We start from the raw sequence: 17,115 nt of genomic DNA, 5'->3' as shown, positions 1-17,115 counted from the left end.
TTAAAGGATTCTTTTCAAATAATTTAGCTTTTAAGGTTGGAAAAGGAAATAGATTAAAATCTATTTACATTTTAAAATCTATTCTATGGAGTACAATACACGTTTCTTTATTTGTTTAAAACATCTCAGAAGTTTAACTATTTGACATTTTCCTTCTGAGGTTTTGAATTATTATTTTTTTTATTTCAGTCATCTGGGAGTTTACCTCTTCTAGTAGTTTACCTCTTCTAGAAGTTTACCTCTTTTAACTTATCTAAGTTTTTAACTTATCTAGCAGTTTATCTTTTCTAGGAGCTTACCTCTTCTAGGAGTTTACCTCTTCTAGGAGTTTACCTCTTCTATGAGTTTACCTCTTCTATGAGTTTATCTCTTCTAGGAGCTTACCTCTTCCAGGAGTTTACCTCTTCTAGGAGTTTACCTCTTCTAGGAGTTTACCTCTTCTAGGAGTTTACCTCTTCTAGGGGTTTACCTCTTCAAGTTATTTACCTCTTTCTGAATGGCGAGCTCAACTGCTTGTTTTTTGTTAGGTTCCAATCCTTCTTTTACCTTCTCTACTTCAATTCTGAGATGGTCTAGCACCTAAAGAATACAACTTAATTTAAAAAAAATAATAATTAATCTTGAATTTGTTTTTAACCTGAAGGTGAAAATTTAAAATTTCGTGTCGATGCTCCCCCCCCTCCGGCTCCTTTAACCCCTAGTAAAAAAAGATAACATAATTAAGATATAAATGAATACAATTTGATTTGAACGTTTTTTCCCAGATAAGTCGACATCTAAATAGAAGTTGTATGTGATTATGAAAAAGAAAATTAAAAGAAACTTTTATTAGAAATTTTTCAAGTCTGTTTTTTAATCCAATATGTCTGATCCAATTATAAAGAAGGATTTTATTTCACATGCAATCTCATGATAGTTAAACTACGGTGCTACTATATAGGACTAAAGGACTGGAGGAATACATTAGATTGAGTTCGGTAAGTTTAGACAAGTTGAATCTAATTATACCAAGTTTAAATTGTCCCTGCTTGCCTGCAGTTTGCATTGTAAGCCTACAGTGTGAAATTAAGAACATGCGTGATAGATATAGATTAAAAACATGCGTGATAGATATAAATTTTAAAAAATCTATTTTATTTACGAATGTTCCAAATAGAAATTCTGAAAAATTCGACATTGAAAAATATAATAATATCCAAAGAACATATAACTGTGATTGGTAGAAATTGAGTCTTTGCCACAAACTCAAATTTTCGATCATATATATGTTTGCAACAGTTGATGGTGTATACCTTTAATGTTTCGAAATTAGATTATTTGATCTAACAGTGTTGATAAAGAGTAGCAAATCGGAGTTTGTGGCAAAGACTCAACTCCTTTACGTATTTCAGTTAATTTAAAGGGACAGACCGGGTATGTAAGGTAGTTGAACTGAGTATGCATGGTGTTGTGGACAAATTCTTTAGGATTCATTTGAGACATATAAAACTTTTTTAAGATCTGTAACTCCTGAGTTTGAGCGCAAAGTCGACGTTAAAAATCGTCTTTGGGGTAAATACGTTTTCAGAATTGAATAATGACGACAAAAATGTAAACACAATTCTACAGTAAACTTATTAGTTGTTTCGGATCATGTTTGAGAAAATAAAAATTAATCTTATCATCGAAAATAAGTAATCTTATTCAATTATTAGTTTCTATAATTTCTCTTAAATCACAAAGATTTTCTGAAATTTTTATTAAAGAAACGACATTTGAAGAATTTGAAGAAATCTGCGAACAAATTCATAGAAAATAAGAAATTCAATAAAATGATGAAAAAGGAAATAATTAACTTTAACTTCGATTTATTGACAAATTTCTTTTGAGAAATATGTTCCTAAACATCTAATTAGTTTAATATAGAATTTTTACTATATTTTTCGTCGTCATTTAATAATTTAAAAAAAACCGACTCTGAAAACGTATCCACCCAAATTCATGATTTTGAACGTCGACTGTCAAACTTAGTAATGATACATCGTGGAAACGTTTTATATGTTTCAAATCCTAAACAATTTTTCCACAACACTGCATACTCAGTTTAACTACCATACATAGCCGGTCTGTCCTTTTAATACAGCAACTTTATCATTTTTCAAGCCTGATATTTTTTGTAAAACCCTGTCCAAAAATGCTGGACTAAAATTGTAACTAAATTTCTTAAGCTTTATTAAAAATACGCTGAAATAGGTATCGCCTTGAACTTTAAAATTTGAAACTTTAGATAACTATTTAAAATTTAGAATTCGAGCTAAAATATATTATAAGTTCACAGTTTAGACGGTTTCCATATATAGAGTTATCTACAAAGAATGAGCCTTAAATGACGACCTGAATACAAAATATAAAATAAAAAAGTATGACGTTCTGAAGATTGAATTTTTTATTCTCGGCCTGGAATTTTAGTTTAAGGATAAGCTAAATGATATAAAACGTTCAAAAGTTAAGATATGGACAGTCGTCTATGAACTTCTGAAGTCATATCCTTTGTGAGTAATTCTTTAAATCAAAGCTTATAAACATTGACTTACATCAAGTGCATTGAAGTCCTTGGTTTGAACTGGCGTAGATATCTCTTGCTCAGGTTCAGGTTGGTTAAATATCATATGGATATTATTAACTAGCTCAGTAGTAAGTATTTTATCTCTGATAGTTTTATCGAACTCAGTAGATAGGATACTCAACACATCCCTAAATAATCAACATCAAGTCAATTCAGTGTTAAAGGGACTGATTCCTAATTTAAAGTGATCCTCCATGTCCGATGGATAAAATTGATAACTAATTCATACTTAATTAGACAAAGATTTTAAAGGGACAGACCGGCTATGTAAGGTGGTTAAACTGAGTATGCAGTGTTGTGGACAAATTCTTTAGGATTAATTTGAGACATATAAAACGTCTCCAAGATGTATAATTACCATGAGTTTGAGTGCATAGTCGACGTTCAAATTCATGAATTTGGATGGTTACGTTTCAGAATCGTTTTTTGTTTAAATTTTTAAACAGCGACGACGAAAAAACTAATTAGATGTTTAGGAACATATTTCTCTAAAGAAATTTGTCAATTGATAGAATCAATTATTTCGGTTTTATGATTATATTGAATTTCTTATTTTCTATGAATTTATTCGCAGATTCTAAAATTTCTTCAAATGTCGTCGTTATTTAATAATTAAAAAAAAAAATTCTGAAAACGTATCCACCCAAAAGTACGATTTTGAACGTCGACTTTGCGCTCAAACTCAGGATTTACAGATCTTTATAAAGTTTTATATGTCTCCAGAACACTGCATACTCAGTTCAACTACCTTACATAGCCGGTCCACACCGGACTAACCAGAGTGAGAGGCATTCGGTTTCTTCTATTTGAAATTATACGCGTTTTGGTCTATAATTAAACAATCTTTAAACTTACGGATTTGTTTTATACCTTTAATTCAAAATGCATATGCGGACAAAAAAGTATTTAAGAAAAAAGACTAAAAAATTTTGTTTGATGGGTCAAATTGTGATCGAAAGTCACAGCTTTCTGGAATATTGACAGAACCGTTAAATCCACGTGGGTCTGTCCCTTTAAGGGTAAAGTAGGAAATCGACATGCCACTCTAAAAACAAAGGGTCATTTAAAATAAGGTCTACTGAGATATTATGTATTAAAAATAAATAGGAATAGACAAGAAAGGAATTGAGTCTTTGACGCAAATTTTTTTTAATACCTATATCTTTGCAACCTGATGGTGTACATCTTTGATAATTCAAGCTTAGATAATTAGATCTAACAGAATTCATAGTTTGAAATATCTAAGGTCATTGGGTTGCAATGATATAGGGATTATAAATCAAAGTTTGCGACAAAGACTCAATTCCTTTTGTTCAGTTGTGTAAAAAAGATGAAATCATCTTTAAGTCACATGGTATTTTATTTGCAAAAGGTTAGTTTCTCAGTTTGTGAAGATATTCTTGTAATAATCCAAACCATTATTTCCTTATTGATTTACAATAAATTTTTATTCAAATGCGGTTCATGTGGTTCACCTGTTCTGATGTTGAAGGTTGTAATAATGAAGTCCTGAATTATAAACTGCAGTTTTTATCTCTGGTTTTGAGGGTTTCTCACTGTAGACCTAAAGAAAAAAGAGCTCACAACTTGCCTCAAACTCGATTTTTAAAATCCTTATATCTCTGCAACCTGATATATTATGCAAACCTTCGATATTTATAACTTTTCCTGTATAAAATTTTGTAGATCTGAAGGGGAAATTTTTTTGCTGGATTCTTATATAATACCGATCGCTAGATCTCGATATCCACTCTCTCTTCATTTAAAACCTTTTCCTTGTATCTCAGTGAAATTGAGTAATATACAAATACAGTACACTATGGTTAAACCTTAAATGAGCCATACATCGAACGAATTTATCAAATGTTGTCTCGACAATTTTTCAATGGGTTTCATACTAATTTACGTAAATCTCAGTATTTGATAAATAAGTAGCCATGCATGCGCGGGAACAGTTTTAAAATTGAGTAATAAACAAATACAGTTAATACAGTTAATAATGAGTAATATACAAATACAGTACACTAGTGAAAACTAAACTAACTCACCCCTTACCAAGGTTATAATGCAAGGAAAGTTAATTGCAGTTGCGTATACTCTGCGTACATATATTGAAACCAGTTCTCTCTGGGCGAAATTTGTAAACAAGAATAGATGCATCAGTGTTCGTTTAGTATCCGAGGAGGTTGAAAGCATTGAATTTTGATAATTTTGATAATTCACTTGATAGTTTCCTATGACCAGAATATTTCATTGATTTTTTTATGTGAAAGATGGATCCCATGTCAGGCTTCGACATCCGTCTTGTGTTTGCATTACCAAAGATGCGCACACCTCTGAAATGACTTTCCTTGCATTACAACCTTGCCCCTTACCTACTGAGAAGTAACAATCAAAGCATAAGAATAAACCTTACATTTTATTCCAAGTAAGTTTCAAACGAGTAAGCTGAGATGATAAGATGCTATTATCAATATTTAATGTCTTATTTTTTTAGATTTAATTTTTAAAGAAAATATAAAAAATATTCTTCCGTTGATAAAAAGCTGAGCTGATCACATGCAACTTTTAATGCCTATTCAGATCTTCAAAATTTCAGCTAGAATTACTTGCAGAATTATTCAAATCAGAAACTTTTTAAAAAGCTTTTTTTTGTATTTTTTGTTTAGTAGATTATTGGACATTGAGAGAAGTAATCTTATCCTCTCGTTCCATTATCTTCTTCCATTATACAGCAGGAGAATAGAGAAATATAGAGTTCATCTTCTTCCATTATACATCAGGGGAATAGACAAATATAGAGTCCATCTTCTTCCATTATACATCAGGGGAATAGAGAAATATAGAGTCCATCTTCTTCCATTATACAGCAGGAGAATAGAGAAATATAGAGTTCATCTTCTTCCATTATACATCAGGGGAATAGAGAAATATAGAGTCCATCTTCTTCCATTATACATCAGGGGAATAGAGAAATATAGAGTCCACATCTCCCACCCCCATCCCTTCGGCCTTCCCCCATTACATGCCTGGTCTAGCTGGAACCCCTTACCCTTGAGTACATTTTAATTAATATTCCGGCGTTGATGTCACTAAGTCTGTAGAAAGCTAAAAAATGTCACATGATTCGATTGCTTTCTTTTACAGGGTATGTATCTATTTCATAGCGTCTCTAGTGTGAGAAGTGTTTTTAAAATCTAAATTTACCTGATTCCGCTTTTACTCAAGTACATCTGTACCCTATTCCTTATAACTCTCTAAATCTACGTCTACCTGATTCCGCTTGTACTCAAGCACATCTGTACTCTATTCCTTATCTACCTGATTCCGCTTGTACTCAAGTACATCTTTACTCAAGTACATCTGTACTCTATTCCTTATCTACCTGATTCCGCTTGTACTTAAGTACATCTGTACTCTGATTCCGCTTGTACTCAAGTACATTTGTTCTCTATTCCTTATAACTCTGTTATCAGTTGGAAGTGGAAATACAGTGATATTGGTGAAACTAGAACTAAATTAAATACTAAATACAAATACTAAGATTAATCGAAGATTGATGAAGAAACATTAGAGAATGTAGTTTAAATCATTCTTCTGCACTTAAAAGCTCAGAGGCTGAAACTTTTGATTGCGCGTGATATTTCCGATAAAAACGTTTACATATACAGAAAATCCACCAATCGGTTCGTTATCACTTACACACACTCTTTTGATACAGACACACATACATGACGTTTCCGCCCCCTGATTTTAAGACTTTACTATTTTTAAGTCTTAAACGGAAAATGTACAGTATTTATAGCCACTTCGCCATTTTTAAAATTTATTTGGAACATCAAACAGAAAGTTTTTTGAACTATTCTTATTTTTATCATTACGTTTATGTTTGTTTTCAAGATCTCTTAAAGAATTGAGATATGTTGGATTAAAGGACCCTAAAGTAAAGTAAAATGAAAAGTTTGTCCATAAATTTTCTTTTAAAATTAATGATATTTTTTTATGAAATAAAGGTAAAATTAAAAAAAAACATTATGTAATAAAATAACCTACCCGGAGAGCCATTATGTCTAAGATTGGTTGAGTAGTAGAACCATCAACCAGAGATAATACATCCTGTAATATAGAATACATTAAATACATGTTGAGTAGTAGAACCATATACCAGAGATAATACATCCTGTAATATAGAATACATTAAATACATGTTGAGTAGTAGAACCATATACCATAGATAATACATCCTGTAATATAGAATACATTAAATACATGTTGAGTAGTAGAACCATCTACCAGAGATAATACATCCTGTAATATAGAATACATTAAATACATGTTGAGTAGTAAAACCATATATATACCAGAGATAATACATCCTGTAATATAGAATACAATAATAGTAGATCCATCTACAGGAGCTAATACATCCTGTAGTAATAATTCAAGCTAGAAAGCGATAATATCTTCCACAATATTGATCAGATAAAGGTTTCAAAAGTACCATTGCGAATTGGAAATTCCCATCTTTGCATGGAGGGTCACTTGATTACGTTTACAGTCCTTTTAAATACAGGTTGACTAGTTGAACCATGTCTAGCTCCGGAGCTGATATAGAATACATTAAGCCTAAAACCTTTAGTAGAACAATTTAATAATTAATATCCTAGAACCCTTCATATTCCTCATATTCCTTCACATTACACAACACAAGATCATACATAATCTAAATATCATATCAACCATGTTCTATACCACGGTAAACTAGAGGTCCTGGTTGAAGTTCTATACCACGGTAAACTAAAGGTCCTGGTTGTAGTTCTATATCACGGTAAACTAGAGGTCCTGGTTGTAGTTCTATACCACGGTAAACTAGAGGTCCTGGTTGAAGTTCTATACCACGGTAAACTAGAGGTCCTGGTTAAGTTCTATTCCACGGTAAACTAAAGGTCCTGGTTAAGTTCTATACCAAGGTAAACCAAAGGTACTGGTTGTAGTTCTATATCACGGTAAACTAGAGGTCCTAGTTAAAGTTCTATACCACGGTGAACTAGAGGTCCTGGTTGTAGTTCTTTATCACGGTAAACTAGAGGTCCTGGTTGTAGTTCTATACCACGGTAAACTAGAGGTCCTGGTTGAAGTTCTTTATCACGGTAAACTAGAGGTCCTGAAGGTTAAATATCTATACCACGGTAAATCAGAGGTCCTGGTTGAAGTTCTATACCACGGTAAACTAGAGGTTCTTCAGGTTAAAGTTCTATACCACGGTAAACTAGAGATCCTGGTTGAAATTCTATATCACGGTAAACTAGAGATCCTGGTTGAAGTTCTATACCACGGTAAACTAGAGGTTCTTCAGGTTAAAGTTCTATACCACGGTAAACTAGAGGTTCTGGTAAAAATTCTAGTGAATCTTAGCTTTAGAACACAATTTTACCTATTTAATGTAGATTTTTTTGTATTTGCTATGCAATAAATACATTTTGTTGGTCTATGTTCTGTTGGTATTTAATTTAGGTCTCTCACGCTATTCAGACACAGACATTTTTCACTTTGTTGGAGTTAGTTAGTTTTACGATTTGTATAAATTAACTTTGTATTTCAGGCATGGTACCCTGCACAATATATGAATACCACAAATATGTAATTTTCACTTTTATCTATATATTTACTACTTACAAGATTAATGGCGCGGTGTTGCCCGTGGAGAATTTTAAAATTTTTTTTTTAGCCTATGTCACCTCAAGGCTACCCATGAGTGTCCACAAAAAATTTCAGCCCATTCGGTCCAGTCGGCTAAAGGGAACATATATACAAATGCTGTTTAAACAGAGCATTGAAGAGAGCGAAGATGCAATTCCATGTTACCATCATTCTTTAACTAGAGTATATCTAATTCACAACGGTACCCAATTTAAACCTTAGTTTGACAATGGTTAAATTATTTATCTCTTTTTTGGCAACAAATTGTTTCTTTGAAAAACGACTTGCGGATTCATGCAGCAGTGACAATGTAAAACATTTTCCCGTGGACCTTTTAAGTTTCCAATCAAAATTGTAGGCAAATTGGTCCTGGGGTACCTGAGCTATGATCGGGCATCCAAACAAACAAACAGAGATAATTCAATTTTATATTTCTAGATATAAGGTCTACGACGACATCATCTAGTAAAGCTAAATAGATTAAGAAATTAGAATTTGAGAGAAGTAATCTTTTGTACATTCTTTAATTATGGATAATTCCATGTTCCAATATGTCTAGTTAAAACAAGTGACAATCCTTTTAAAAAGTCAAATTTTCATTTTTGCTTTTCGATCTATAAGATTTTAATGTGTCCAGAAGCCGAATTTTAAGAATTTGAACCGTGTCTCAAATTTGAGACGCGGCTCATTCATGGTTAGTTCCACTTAAAATTGTACTTAATATTCGAGATTTTAGCCGGCGCTCAATCGGAACCGGTTTTTGGCGGTTCAGCAACGCGGTTTAAATTCTGTCTCGTTTTTAATGGAAATAAAGAAGTGAAGTATTTTATTTTTAAAGAAGGAAGGTTTTAGCCCCTAGAGCTGGACATTGTATTTTTTGTTTTGTTTTTAAAGTTCCTTTTGGACTTTTTAACAGGTTATAGTCCGAGATGTTTGTATATCAAATATCTAGTCCGAGATGTTTATATGTCTAAAATCTAGTCCGAGATGTTTATATGTCTAAAATCTAGTCCAAAATGTTTATATATCTAAAATCTAGTCCGAGATGTTTATATATCTGAAATCTAATCTGAGGTGTTTATATATCTAAAATCTAGTCCGAGATGTTTATATATCTAAAATCTAATGTTTTATGAGGTTGCTTTTTGCTTTTTTACACTTTTCAAATTGTTTATTCTCGCAAATAAAAAAGCAAAAAAAAACAGTAGTTCGAAACAATTCAAAAAAAGAAACCAACATTATTTAAAAAAAAAATCTATGCCCATCGCTAGTCCCAGGTGCAGTTTACAGACAGTGTCTGATAATTATAAATTAGCTCTATCTTTATCAACATGGGGTCTATCCTAAAGGTTAAGAAAAGGATAAACGTAATAAAAAGACAAGATCGTTAGTCTAGGTTCAGTGTATAATAGAAATATCCTAATTTTTTAAAAGAAAATCCGGGAACTTTATTAGCACGTGTGCTTAAATATATACAATTAATTTAACATTTACAGAACGATAAATGTAATTTGTATATAAGAAGCCATAAAACTTGTATACAATTATTACATAAAACTTTTATATGAATTCAATATGAAGTTGGACCAATTATCTTCAATTATATACTAAAATCAGAAAATAAGCACTGTGATCTTGCCAGACGACATTCCTTGCATAAAACGTGCTATTTCGACATTACACTGGGTAGTCTAGACTAGTAAGTACAACTGAAGTATGTTGTATGTATGTACATACAACGATTGTAGAAATGTCAAAGATCTGTGTGTTTCATGAAAGTGGGAAAATAATAGCAAAATTAATGCATATATCGTATATAATATATCATCATCGAACTTCAGAGTTTACAATAAAAAAAATCATTTGTGGTAAACCGGTTACTCTAGTTTTACATTCTGGTTGCGCACTGTGTTTTAGGGTTCAATTTAAATTAACTAGGGACTGAATAATGAATGCATAATAAATGCATTTCATGCGCTATAAATGTTTTACATTGTCTGACAAGCTCTGGGACAGAATATCTCCTAATACGGAAAAGAGTATTTAAAGATTTTTAATTTTTATAATCAGTAAAAAAAGGGGTTTCGGAAATCTAAGGACTAAAGATTTTTTTTTTAACATTTCCATTTTCTTTGTTAGCCATTAGACGAAAGGAGACTTATTTAAAAATGAGTAACCCTGAAACCCTGTCAAATAATTCAGTCACAAAAGAACACCTGATCCATATTAAGTTTTTAAATAAACCCCCCCCCCTACCCCGGTATTAAAACCTTCGGTCTTTTAAAGTACCGGGCAGCCTTTTAGGCAGCCAGGACAAGTTGTGCAGAATACATACATTTTACAGACAAATAAATTACTTCATTTTAGTAAAATTACCCCCCCCCCCCTGCATAAATATAGAAGCTAAAGAGCGCCAACCTATAATTCGAGCAGATATGCTTTTTCACTGTTATTCTTCCAAGGTACTTTCTCCTGTCTTATCTGCTTTATTTATGGTAAAAAACTAATGTCTGCATTAGGAGTACCTTCTCCTGTCTTATCTGCTTTATCTATGATTAGAAACTAATGTCTGTATTAGGAGTACCCTCTCCTGTCGTATCTGCTTTATCTATGGTTGAAAACTATTGCCTGAATTAGGAGAACGCTCTCCTGTCATATCTGCTTTATCTATGGCTAGAAACTATATATTATGTCTGCATTGAGTACCTTCTCTTGTCGTATCTGCGATATCTATGGTTGAACACTAATGTTTGTACTTAAAGTATACCATCTCCTGTCGTATCTTCTATATCTATTGTTAAAAATCGCATCTGTGAAATCTTTGGTTAGAATTTTGAAACTAATGTTTGTATTAAGAGTAGCTGGAGTACTCTGCTATGTTTGTATTATGAGTAGCTGGAGTACTCTGCTATGTTTGTATTATGAGTAGCTGGAGTACTCTGCTATGTTTGTATTATGAGTAGCTGGAGTACTCTGCTATGTTTGTATTATGAGTAGCTGGAGTACTCTGCTATGTTTGCATAATGAATAAAGCTTGCAATTATTAACCCCCCCCCCCCCGGAGAAAGCATTATCTGTTGAATATCTTGGGTTTGAGTCTGATTATGAGTTCTTGAATCTTGAAACAAAGGGAAGGATGGATGGTGGTAAACATGAACTGAATATAGATATACATCCTTAATCAATACACACGTGCTATACCCTGGCTACGTAAAAGGGAGTAACCGGCAATGTATAGAAGTTGAACTGAGAATGTAGTATTTTGGAAACATTTTTTAGGATTCAATTTAGACAAATAAACGTTTTAATGATGGATAATTACTGAGTTTGAGCGCAAAGTCGGCGTTCAAAATTATCTATTTGGGTGGTTATGTTTTGAGAATCGAATTTCTTTGAATAATTAAACGACAAAAATGTGAAAAAATTCATCAGTAAACTAATTATTTTGATTTATTATAATGTTTAGGAACATATTTTTCAATAAATCAATGCTAGAATCAATCATTTCTTTTTCATCACTATATTGAATTTCTTATTCTTTATGAATTTGTTTGCAGATATCTTCAAATTTTTCAAATGTTGTCTTATCAATAAAAATTACAGGAAATTTACAGAAATGTCTATGAGCAATGAGACATTATAGAAACCAATAACTGAATAAGATTACTTATTTTCGATGATAATAGTTAATTTTTTTTCTCAATCTGTTCCTGAACAACTAATAAGTTTACTAAAGAATTTTTGCTACATTTTTCGTCGTCGTCGTTATTAAATAAATTTTTAAAACCCGATTCTCAAAATGATCCCTCAAAAATTAGGTATCTATGAGAATTTTAAAGATTGAATTTGCACTTTTGCTAAACAAATATGCACCGTAAAAACGTCTCATCGGTCTCAAATAATTCCTTAAAAAAGTTCTCCACAATACTACATTCTGAGTTAAACTACTATACCTTGCCGGTCATTCCCTTTAAACAATTATCAACATTCATTTAGATACGTCAAAAAAATAGTTTTTATAGGTCATTTATGAGTTCTATTTAAAAAATATATATTTTTGGCGCTAAGTTGATCAAGTGATAAGTACAGACTCAATTTTTTTGCTTTATTTTCTTATTTTATTTTTATCAATATTTATTTTGTTCTATAATCCCATTAAATTGAATATTTGACAAAAAATATCAAAGATTAATGAATTATGATCAATATCAAATAGTTCACTGCAATAAATCCCAAAGTTGCAATATTTATTATTTTCATGTTTATCGGTCCGAGTTTTCTCCGTAATGCATAAACTTTAACAAATTGCATTTATAGAATTTATGGAAACATCTGCCCAGTTCAGCCTGATTTTGCTTCAAGGCCCATTTAACAAATGCCTTTCTTATGGAAAATACGGGAAAAGGTTAAATAAAGAAAGTTTTTCATCCTTAAAACGGGAATTTGCTGCAAATTTATTGAGACTAGTGTTGTTAATCGTTTTATAGAAAGTTAAAAAATTAGATTAAAGTTTCAAGATTGTAATTTGTTAAAGATTGCCATTATTAAACAATATATTTCTCCTAAAACACGTTAGTTTTTAATTATTTTTTAAAAATATATCTTCATTTGTCGTTTCTTGCCGGGGCCAAAGTTTGACAAAGTAACAAATGTTTGGAATAAAAACTTTACTTTCTTTCTTTTTTACTATTCCAAATTTCAAGAAAGTATAAGAAAGTATAAGAAAGTATAAGAAAACATAAGAACGTATGAGAAAGTATAAGAAAGTATAAGAAAGTATAAGAAAGTATAAGAAAGTATAGGCAAGAAACGATCCATAAATAAAGCACATCACTGATTGAAACCTACTTGTGTAGTTGATGACACAGTTATACTTTTTTTTCTAGCTGAAACTTTAGTGCTGGTTAAACCATTGTTCCCATCCTTTCCAGCAGAGAAAACAGAAAATCATGATAAAAATGACCAAAAATAAACAACTATTAAAAAGGTAAGTTTTCGTTGCTTCCCCATTAAACGAATAACGTTAGTAAAAAGATATAAAACAAGAGTTTACAAAAAAAATAAGGAACAATTTCAAGGGGTTCTACGGATAAAATATGATGTATTACAATTTTCGTGTTAAAAATATGACTGTCCCAGGCAGTTTTCTAGCTGGTACCGTTGTCAATCAGACATGTAACTTTACAAAAGGGGCCATTATAGGTCATTAGCATGATACTTCTATGATGAAATAAAATTCTTTTATCATAAAAAGTCTTAAGTGTAAGAAAAAAACTTCACGTCTATTATTCTTCTTACTCCGGCCCAGCTGCATTTTCATTCAAATTATTATCCTAACTTTATATATTAATAGTTAATGAAACTTCATAAAGTTTTGACAAATGAATGTTTATTGTGAATACTTCCTATACAGGGGCGGATACAGGATTTAAGTGAGGGGGGTGATAGATTTATTCTCGAACTAAAAAATCCAGATTTAGGAACCAATAGACGCGCCGTAGGTAACAATTTTGTTGACTCAAAAAGAGTAAAAAATAATGACTAAAGACTAAAAAACTAGATTTTTAACTTATGACACATTACAGTTTAATAAGATAGGAACAATAATAGGAACATTAGCAAGTTAATAACATAAAGAAATTACTAGTTATACTTAAATGCATGAAAATTAGGAACAATATTACAATTGTGATTAATGAGTATTGATTTTAAAATTAAATTCAAGATGTGCCGTGTACGTGTGCCGCGTATTAACACCAATAAAACCAAAACACACTTTCGTCGTACTTACATACTTACATCGTTGGTTATATTTATTTTTAACAAGCTAGACAAATATTTTTTTCGTCGTTCTGATGATTCAATTATTCAATAAATATTATATTTCTATTTAATAATCAAATAGCTGGAAAAAGCGGTACACATACGATTTTTCAAATTGGGAACATTTGTCAAGGGGGTTAGGAAGGTCCTGCCCCACCCCTCCTGTATCCGCCATGTTCCTATAAAGTGACGAAACGCTTTGGCTTTGGTTAAACCTTTCTTACTCACTTATTCATTTTTAAAGCCTTAAACATAAACTTGTCTTTAGCTTAAGTTTAAAAGAGGTAATTAGAAAATGCTAATTTATTTTCGTAAAAGTTTACAGAACATTTAGATCTGTCAGTTTCTGTGTCAAGTCAATCATTTTTTAAAGATCTTTGCAATGTAGTGAAACCTTTTTAATTAAACATAGAAAATATTGTTTATTAAGTATCTTTTAAAACTTATATTTAAAGAACCTGAGTCTAAAACTAAAGAACGAAAAGTTAAAATTTAAACACAGGGTTAAAACCTTGAAATCCCGCAATCCCTATTTGTCTATCATCATTCAGCGGTATGCGGCATTCAACTAATTACGATATATTTAAAAGTAAAAACCTTGATTTAATAAAATTTCACGTTTTAGATTAATTAATGTTTGCACGTAAACCCAAAATACGGTTGTAACTGGAAATATGTTTTGTTTTCCGTCACGTAAATAACTTAAAATTTAAAACACAGCTGATTACCGAATACCGATACTTACGTGATAATTCTTTAGATCCTTTTCTCTGATTGGTTCAGATTTTTCCCGGGAAATTCAAATTTAAAATTGAGAAAGTTTAATATTTAAGTAGCTATTCATTATTTTACAGAACTTTAAACCTCGAACTTAAAATTCGCGCATTCTTTAGTTTTAGACTCTGGTCAAAGTGTTTTTGAGCCAATTTTTCAGAAAATGTTTCCTTTGTTCCTGTACTTTACACAATATTTTTGTTCCTGTACTTTACACAATATTTTTGTTCCTGTACTTTACACATATTTTTGTTCCTGTACTTTACACAATATTTTTGTTCCTGTACTTTACACAATATTTTTGTTCCATTTACTTTACACAATATTTTTGTTTTTGTTCAAAAGTAAAGTTAAAAATTATTTATTTATGAAAAATAACAAAACATTCAAAATTAAGTGTTTCAGGAGAAAATATTTAAAAACCTCTAAAAGTAGAGGTTGTGGGAATGTTTCCCCCTAATTCCAAAAAAATATAAAATATAAATGATAGGAAAAGGAAAGGATAAGGAAAGTTAAATATTTATTGTTTACACTATATTTGATATAAATTGGTGGTGGATTGTTAGTATTTTTCGACGATGAACTAACAACTTTTAGAAATTTGTAATGTTAAAAAAAAATGTAAAAAAAAGCTTTATGGAGTGTGAAAGAGATATAGGTTCTATGAAAAACGGGCATTTTTAAGCATCGTTTCAATTCGCGCTGATTTTTGACATCCTTTATGTTTGATTATATCTTTTACTCTTTATAATCTTTTATTTGTTTTCTTTGCAAAATCGTCTTTGCTTTCTTCGATTCTTTTGAAAACATAGCATGTGTTAGAATTAAAACATTTGTTCTGCTGATAAAAAGGGGGAATGCGATTTTAAGTTTATTAACCTTGTTCTAGATCATAGATAAATAAATAAACATAGATAGCTTATGTACGCAAAATCACCAAGAATTGTACAGTCCGCGAACTCATACTTCTAGGGGTCAAAGTGTACTTCAATGATAAGCGGGATGGTTTGATGTTTTAATTTAACTATTTGAAAACCAATATTTCACTGAGCAATACATCATGTTTACGAGAACTGAAGAAGGACATGAGAAGGACTAAACTAACTTAAATTTCTCTCTACAGAACTCATGTACACCACAAGTACTCAATGACATAAGAACAGCCAATGTTCACAACCGACCTAGTTAATCTATATAATAGGAATATCTTTAAAACATCTCTGTAAATTTATATCTTTCAAGATGAAAAATGTCGTCTTATGCGCAATCTATCTTTATCTATGTTCTAGATGCCTAAACGTCGGTACGTTACTACAATTGAACAAATACGGACAATTGTATCTTGAGTTTTCCATATATTCTTCTTCGGTCTCTTCGGATTTCTTCTTACAACGTAAGTAGTGTTTAATCACATTTTTCGGAGCCTTTTGTTAATGCATCTTTTTTTATTAATTGCCATTGTCTCAAATGACTGCTAAAACGTCATAAGTATCTGTGCAAATTGCAAATATGTTCTCAGCTAAATATTTATTTTTAAGAAATTATTTTTGCAAAGTACAAAATAGGACTCACCATAAAGTCTTCGTCTGTTATTCCAGTTGTGAGTGCGGTCGTCTTCATATAAACGTGAAGACCCATATATCTTCTAAATACGTCAGGATCTAGCCAAACCAAACATTAATCCCCTATAGCCACGCTAAAGCAAAATTAGAAATACTTAAAAATTTTTTTTTGGAATTTGAAAACAGTTTTAAATATTTGTAGTTTAAATAATATTTCCTGTATTCGAGATCAGAAACACAAATTTTTTTATTTATATACAACATGTTTCTCTTCCATTTCTGAATGTTTGCATATGAGAAAGAGTGCGGAAGAAGTTTGAATTATGTCCAGAATCCACTACAGAATATATATTTCAGGGTTTAATCGTGTAAATAAATCCTGAAGTCTACTAAGGTTTCTCCATAAATTGAATGAAACCGGTTTCTCAATAAATTGAGTGAAACCGGTTTCTCCATAGATTGAGTGAAACTTTCAATAGATTGAATAAAACCTGTTTCTCCATGAATTGAGTGAAACCGGTTTCTCCATAGATTGAGTGAAACTTTCAATAGATTGAATAAAACCTGTTTCTCCATGAATTAAGTGAAACATGTTTCTCCATAGATTGAATGAAACCGGTTTCTCCATAAATTGAGTGAAAACGGTTTCTC

General features: G+C 31.2%; 1 protein-coding gene across 2 annotated transcripts; it reads right to left on the bottom strand.

Moving 5' to 3' along the window:
- Nucleotides 1-427: 427 nt before the first annotated feature.
- LOC111699651 (uncharacterized) lies at nt 428-16,560 on the bottom strand. 2 transcript variants are annotated; one of them, XM_023470375.1, is made up of 5 exons: nt 16,475-16,560; nt 6,659-6,721; nt 4,081-4,169; nt 2,574-2,733; nt 428-579 (listed from the first exon to the last, which is right to left on the bottom strand). In XM_023470375.1, exons 1-5 carry the CDS (start codon nt 16,538-16,540, stop codon nt 466-468), a joined length of 492 nt encoding a protein of 163 aa, XP_023326143.1. In that variant the 5' UTR covers nt 16,541-16,560; the 3' UTR covers nt 428-465. The 2 variants fall into 2 exon arrangements, with proteins under 2 accessions (XP_023326143.1, XP_023326144.1); XM_023470376.1 differs by lacking the exon at nt 16,475-16,560 and adding an exon at nt 8,040-8,149.
- Nucleotides 16,561-17,115: the final 555 nt, after the last annotated feature.

Source organism: Eurytemora carolleeae, unplaced genomic scaffold (assembly GCF_000591075.1).
Source record: "Eurytemora carolleeae unplaced genomic scaffold, Eaff_2.0 scaffold339, whole genome shotgun sequence".
In the NCBI taxonomy this organism is placed as follows: domain Eukaryota; kingdom Metazoa; phylum Arthropoda; class Copepoda; order Calanoida; family Temoridae; genus Eurytemora; species Eurytemora carolleeae.
The sequence above is the reverse complement of the archived record's forward strand: the minus strand, read 5'-3'. Positions and strand labels throughout refer to the sequence as shown.